Source organism: Parasteatoda tepidariorum, chromosome 8 (assembly GCF_982258835.1).
Source record: "Parasteatoda tepidariorum strain Cologne lab strain chromosome 8, Ptep-v5.0, whole genome shotgun sequence".
NCBI classification, from domain to species: domain Eukaryota; kingdom Metazoa; phylum Arthropoda; class Arachnida; order Araneae; family Theridiidae; genus Parasteatoda; species Parasteatoda tepidariorum.
Window position 1 is genome coordinate 49,195,191 of NC_141762.1, and position 7,888 is coordinate 49,203,078.

General features: G+C 29.8%; 1 protein-coding gene across 1 annotated transcript in view; it reads right to left on the bottom strand.

Annotated features, from left to right (window-relative positions):
• LOC107446930 (cytochrome P450 2J4) overlaps positions 1-4,800 on the bottom strand; it is a 98,342-nt gene extending 93,542 nt beyond the window's left edge. Inside the window, exon 1 of the mRNA XM_016061714.5 lies at positions 4,278-4,800. Coding sequence (XP_015917200.2) covers positions 4,278-4,525 — 248 coding nt within the window. The 5' untranslated portion in view covers positions 4,526-4,800. The remainder of the gene's footprint in view (positions 1-4,277) is intronic.
• Between the last annotated feature and the right edge of the window lie 3,088 nt (positions 4,801-7,888).

Consider the following 7,888-nt stretch of genomic DNA (forward strand, 5'->3'; position numbering starts at 1 on the left):
CCGCTGGAATATTAATGTGGTAATGACCTTGTGAAACTTTTAAGATTGTTACATTTTGCCTCTTGTTATGTAAGAGAAAAACTTGTGGAATACGAAAAAAACACTCTGTTGTCCTTCAAAATGTGAAACTTTTGAAGGTCTTTTTATTGAATCGTTACGGAGTCAGATTTACCTTCTTTGTTAATTTACTTGTAATTAAATTTTTCTTAAATCATATAAGGCATCATTTTTCAAAAATATCTCACAAAATAATGCTATAGTATGTACACCTGGCTTGTGATTCAAAAGTGCACTTTTATAATTTAAAAAAAAAAAAAAACTTTTTCCCCAAAAATTAATAAAAATAAGGGATAAATAATAAATGAATTATCAAGATACTTTTCTTTCATAATTCATAAATATTAATTTTAGTGGTTAATAAAAAAGAATTCTGAATTGTGCTATTTTGTGTGAAAATTAGATGTTTTGGTTTTGTTTTGATTGCAAAAAAACAACATCTATTTTATTTTGCAAATAGTTTTAAATAATTTTTATACCGTTGATATTATTAACTTCAATTTTCACCGCTTTATTGTTAGTTTTTATACGTATTTATTAGCTGTAGTTTAACTAATAAAGAATGCTGACTCTTACTGCTTTGTGTGGTTTTAGTGATGCTTCAGTTATTTTAGTAAACAAACAGCATATATTTTATAAATAAATAAATAATTTTTAAACCGTATATTCCGGTGTATAAGTTGACTTATCGAACCCCCATAATTTTAGGAAAACCAGAAGGTTGATTATATACATCAGTAATAAAGTCGCAGATCCGTTGATTGTAAAATAACGATGTATTATAAACAATAATGAATACATCTGTATCAATTTACCCTTTTAAAAAACTATTTTTAATTTTCAATTTGAGTATGTTAAATACAATTAATTTTGCTTTTTCCCTCTTCTTATTTTCTTTACAAATAAAATTTTTTTTAGAGACAATGCTTTAAACTTTTTTTTAGAAAAAAATTGAAAGTAAGAAAAGTTAAGATAATTTATTCAAGAATTTTTAAAAATGAAAACTTTTAAAACATACCATAAAACTTCAAATTTTCAAATTCCAGAGCATCATTTGTGTTGGATTGAATAAAGTAAGCAGTGTTGTTATTTGGATCAGACTCTGAAATGGATTTTACTTCTTCTTCTGCTGATTTCTACAAAAAATCATCGTCAACCCCATCGAAAGAATCCAAAATTCAACACTTTGCTGTTGTTGCTCTTTCTAATGACACTTGCCAATACCAGCAAGCCTGCTTGGTTAAACCAAGCGAATTTAAGGCAGAGGGTGAGTTTCTTTATTTTCAGCGACGCAATCTATGGCCAAGAATACGATTTCAGTCACACACACCGGTCATAGTCCGTTTTAAAGGGCGGACCCATTCATACTTCCATTCATTCTTCCACAGATCGTAATTTTGACCCAAACCAGAGAACGATCAATCTCCAATTCAGTACCCCCAGAGGTATGGATTTGTTATGGGAACTTGGAGAATTTTGTAACTCGACTGGTTTAACGTGCCCCAGTCACCAATTAATAAACGGGGAGTCTTCTTTGGGGATCGAACTCAGGACAACCTCTTGTACATGGGCCAAACTTCCTACCAACCAAGCTTTCCCCGCCCCTATTCAACGCTTTCAATAATTTTACAATATAGATGTTTACAGATTTGGTTTTTTACAGCGGTCAACCGACATTCCAGAAATTCGTTATCTCGCAACCAAAAATAGGTAGTCAACTTCTACATCATATTGATTTATACACACGGGATATACGGTAATTTATGTTTAATAAAATGTATTTATATTTTTCAAGAGAATCCTGCTCATAAAAATCTTTAAGCATTTATGGTATCTTTTGACTTGAAAATAATGAAAATTCTTTTAAATGGCAAAAATATATGTATCATTTTATCGGGATAAAACTTAGAGACTAGATTCATTTTGTCCTACGTAAACTTCAAGCAAACACCCAACCTAAAATGCTTTTTCTCTTCAATCACTTTTTTTCTGCATTTTATTTTGTTTTAAACGATATATCTCAAAACCTATAAGGAATGACTGCGTGAAATTTGAAAGTCTTTATCTTTAAATTTTGTTGTGAAATTTGTAAAATATTTTCAAACTATTTTTGTAAATTTTTTTAACAAATAATTAGAAACGAAAAATAAGAAATTTTTTTTTTATTTTTTCAATCAGTAATAGCAAATAACGCTAAAAACTTTAAACTGGTAATATTTAAATTTTAAGCTAGTAATATTTAGTACTTTAATTAGTATTATGTTTTAAAATAATATTGATTATGATTAATTTATTTTATCAAAGACTTGTCAGGTGAAAAATTAATTAACATTTGGATATTTTTTATCGACATTTAATAATGAAGTACATACTTTCCGTTTTATTGAAAATTTCGTTTTAACATTTTTATTTATTTTATTATTTTAAAAATGTCTTATTAAGATCTATGAACCATTTTTTGTTTACTTTAGTAGTACATGGTAAAAAAATAATAAAATTCAAAACACTAAAAGCATTTGTTTTTTGAAAAAAAAAAGTTTTACAGATTTTATGATCTGTGTTCCTTTTAAAAAATACATGAAATTTAAACCGTAATTTCATTAGAAAAAACTCTTACAGTTAAAAATAAAATGTTTTAATTGTAATCGAAATAAGGGAAAAAGTTTAAATATTAGCAGAATATGACTTTCAAAATAACGTTTAAAAAAAAAAGTATGATCTGAAAAAGTATAAACAAACCAAATCTCAAATGCTACATTCCATGCAAACTGTATTTTAAATTTTTCGCTTAGTCATGCTTCAAGAACAAAATAGCAAAAAGGCGTAATAAATAGAAAAAATAGAAAAATAGATGCAGTGCTTAATGGATAGCTTGTCGATTCGTGAACCACATTTTTCTCATAACAAAATAGCTGATTTAAAACACTCGATTTAAATGGATCATGGATTCGAATCCCTTGCTGCAGTATAGCTATTTACGAGAGATTTTCATGTTTTTTCTGCCCATGTAACACAAATGCAGATGATTTCCTCGAACAAGCTGTTTAAGAAGGCGTTCTTTGCTCTAGTGTTTGAACGGAATCTACTTGCCTTCTGGACCGAGTTAAAAATTTCAACGCTACGCATATAAACATTAATAGCCCCAAGTATGATAAAAATCAGCTATTAAACGATGGTAAAAAAAGCTGCAAAATACAATTAAGAACAGTAGTGGCTCATGGAATAGAGCAGGGATGGCGAACCAATGGCACGCGTACCATTTATGGCACGGGACACAATAGGGCACGCCACCGATCACAATTGTTATTGCTCTATGAATTGTTATTACACAAATGTCACGCACTATGAAGCATATGTAACAATTAAATTAAAATTCACAAAAAACAAACAAAATAATAAACAATTATTAATAAAAAATTTAACAATTAATGCTAAAAGAACAATTAATAACCATAAAAAAACAAGCTAACAATAAGTAACTAGCAAAAAAATCAACAGTCCTGCTTAAACTAATATCTTACAACCTAATATAAGTTATTTGTAATTTAATCTGCAAAAACAGAAGTCCCACTGATGCTACTTTATGTTGAATTACGCGTATAACTGAGACATTGCGAAATGTATTTTCTTTTCAATGTAAATAAAGAGTTTGGAGTTGATAGTATTTAGTATTATTATTTTCCCAATAATCATGAAGTCAAAATTATTTGATGGCACGTCTGTGATTTCATTAAAAAAAATTTTAGAAAATAAAGGCACGTCTGTGATTTCATTAAAAAAATTTTAGAAAATAAAGGCACGTTGGTGTATAAAGGTTCGCCACCCCTGGTATAGAGCATTCGCCTCCAGATGAGGTACCCAGGTTCGAATCCCATCGGTGGATGGTTGCTATGAATTCTATACCCGGCTCGCACAGATCACAGTGCAGACATAAAATATCTCCAATGGTAGACGGATTATGATTTCTTATAATCCCCTTGTTGTTCAGTTTAACCTGGAAGAATTTCGTGGTTTTCCTCTCCGTGTAACGCAAATGCGGTCTCGTTCCCTCGAAAGTCTTCCACGAAGGTTAAATTGTCAATTTGTTTGATCCAGTAGTCTTTTGAATTGTGTTCAAAATTACAAGACTACCAAGTTGAACTTCGATAGTTATGAATTCAGAATAAGTCGGCTACAAAATAAAATAAAATACAACTTGGAAAATAAATAACATAACTTACCTAAAAATAGGTCCATATTTTTTTTGTAGTTTTGCGAATCCGCTGATGAAGTCTGAACCCAAAAACGGTAAATAGCCAACGAATGGTAAATTGAACCATGGTCCTGGTGCTAGTTTAAAGTTCTTTCTGGGTTTGTTGAAAATTCGATATAGAAAAAACCAGGCAGAGAAAGCTACTACCAAGGATGAAGTGGCAAGATGAGTTTTTGCCCAATGTAGAATAGACGCTAATATTATATCAGCATGCATCGTAGAAAATAACCGACTACTTCATTCAAAATATTATCCCTCTCTGTCAAATAATCAAGATGTTATCACAAAAAAATATACCTCTTTATCGAAAAAAGATGCTTGTCCTAAATAAACAAAAAAGGATGCTTCCGTAAAAGATAGGATGAAAACCCCAGTTTTCAAAAATATTTTCTAATAAATGAAAACTTTTTTTATTCCTGTGGGTTTCAAAAATATTTTAAGTCCCACTCGACCTTCGGCAACTAACTTCAGGCGTGATTTGTTTAATATATGTATTACAAGCAGGTATAGTTTTTATTTTTTGCCTTTAAATCAAGGTCTTTCTTATGAGTGATAGACGAGATACATTTTTGTTTTTAGTTGTTATATAAGCGAAAGCTAAGATGAAATTTCGTTCTTATTACTTAAATATATTCTTATACACATGTAGGAAAGTGTGGTAATAAATAAGAATTGCATTTTCAGACGATTTTTTGAATGCAACAAAGAGAAAATAAAATTCTTTTAAACAATATGCCCGCATTAGATTTTAATTGTTCTCATTTTTTATAGAATGCCTCAGTATTCGATGTAGAAAATGAAACGTGAAGTATGAATTCAAAGAGATATGGTTGGTAAATGTAAATATGCCGAAATTTCGCCATGACATTAAAGACGTAATAAGCTTTCGTAAATTTTAAATAACATTTTTTTTATAAAATAACATTTTTCATACTCATAGACTAATTTACTTTCAACAGTTTTTATCTCCAATTTGAAAAAACATTTAACAGTCGACAGCAATGACTCTCATGCGAATGGATATGACCTTCACAAAGTTTAGTTTGTATTTTTGCAAATTAACGTTTTCCATACAAATAGGCTCGTTAACGTTTGTCAAATTTCATTCCAACTTTGAAAAAACACTTAACAGCTTGTATATAGCTGTTAAAAGTTTCTTTGAAAGACTCTTTTATGGAGTGAATTGGCCTTCATAAGGTTAATATTACCTTTTCGCAAATAAACGTTTTCCATGCTAGTAGATTCGTTAAACGTTTTCAATTTCCATCCTAAATTTGAGAAAACATTTAACAATCTGTAAACAGCTGTTTCTTTCAATGAATCTCAAGCAAATGGAATTGCCCTTCACAAAGTTTAGATAACATTTTCTAAAAATTAACGTTTTGCAACTGGTACGTTCGTTAACTTTTGTTTCAGTTTTCAAACTTTACCATCAATTATATAGCTGTTAAAACTTTTTTACAACGACTCTCACGTTGATGAAGTTGGTTTTCACAAAGTTAAGATTGCATTTTTTTGAAAATAGCATCTTTCATTCTCTTAGGTTCTCTAACTTATTCTATTTTTACACTATTTAAATGCTTCCGATTTTTTTTCTCAACTGGGACACCTTTTCCCACCTTTTATAATTTTTTCACCTCTGTTCATCGTACATATTTATCCATTTTTATCGTTCACTCTAATTTCTAGAAAAATTCTGCCCTTCGTACTTTTGTTGTACTTGTATTTAACCTTTACTCCAATTCTTCCTGAAATTTCGAATTTAACTTTATCCACTCTCTTGCTGTGAAACTGAAATATTTAATCTTAAAGTCATCGCTGATACTCTTGCTGAAAATTTCAGCAAACTATCAAATCCTTCCAATTACGGGACAAAGTTTCAAGTACATAACAAAGTAAAAAAATACCTTTGAAGCCTTCTTTGTACCCATCACCCTTCTAGAGTTGATTCAGCTCTTACGAGACTCAAACGTCCTTCCTCTTCCAATTTTTAAAGTGAATTTACTCCATATTCTACAAAATAACTAATATCCTGTCCCGTTTTGATTTTAAAGTCAGTTACAGGCTTGTTAACAAAATTAAATTTAAATCCCTTGAAGATTCTGTCAGTATTGAATATCACTTAGGCATTTATAAAAATGCTAATTCCGTATTTACCATTGCAATCTTGACAACGTTAGGCAAATAAGAGGAGTTTTAAAACTTAAATTAAAGGAATACGACAGGCGTGTCCGTCAGCAAGAATTGAAGAAATCATCTGTTGCTGCAGATTAGTGGGACCTTGCGCGAAAATTTAATTCCGAAAACGCAAAAATTCTTTTCACTACAGTCACATCAGCCCAAAGTCTTTTCTCTTTCAGCCTTTTTTCACTTCTTTGTTGGCAACTTTCAGTTTCCTTTTTATCAAATTTGTTTTGTTTTCCTTATTTCCATGTGATGAGGCTAGAGAATGGACACCCGCTTTTGAAGGCGTGAAACATACCGGCTTTTTTTCCTTTAATAATTCTTGAAACTAGTAAAGTTTTTCCATTATCAAGCTCATTAAAGATTCTAAAATAAATATGTATGTCTAATATCATCAACTGGAGCTGAAGTGGTTCGAGGGATAGAGCACTCGCTTTCCAATGAGGTGAACCGGATTCGAATCCCAGCGATGGTTTAAAGTTAAAATCTTTCAAACACGGTTCACTTCAAAACACTAATTTTTCAACAGTGAACTTATTAGTAGTTATTTAAAGCTAAGAGTCATTATTAGAAATCTAAGTGTCATTAGAGAATCTAAGAACAGTCATTATTAAAATTTCGTTAATTTACAAAATTAACTATTGATAAATTTTTGAATATGATTGGGAAAAAAAATTCAAGCGACTGCTTTTAAATTATATATTAAAGTAAAACTTTAATTCTGATAACATACAGCTTTATTTAGATTACTATTAGATTGTTTTTTTATAATTAAAAGCATGAAAATATATTTTTGCTTGTAATTAGAGCGTCCGAAAAAAAAGTATATACAAGAGAGGTCGCATTTGAGTCAAAGGAATAGTCTTCCTTTTAATTTTTTAGGCTCTTAAATATATTCCAGATTATTTTCAACATTTTAGGTTTTGCTTGGTGTTAAACAATTTTAAGGGCACTTTCAAAAAAAATTTAAGTTGTCAAAATCTGGGTTCTAATTATTAAGCTTAACGAAAGCATCATTAAATATTTTGAAAAGCTTATTTGACTGATTTGAAGGCTGGTTAGATTGGCGATGATGCAAAATGTATAAGTTTATTTCCTTTTTAGTACGTGTTAGTTTCGCTTAATCTTCTATGACTATGTCCTCACACTCACAGATTATAGAAAAATGTAAAAACTGAAAAAGTTGATTATTTCATCACTTATAAAGCTATTTTCGATACTTTCTGATAAGAAAGGGTATAATGAACTTCAATTTTTAACTGATAACATCAAATTATTTACTTCCTGTTTGAATAAAAAAGAATAATAAACGAAGAACTATTTCAGAAGTTCAAAATGCGTATTCTAGAGGGGGAAAGTATGTCAATAAACTGGTATTTTTTTTATTCGTAATAC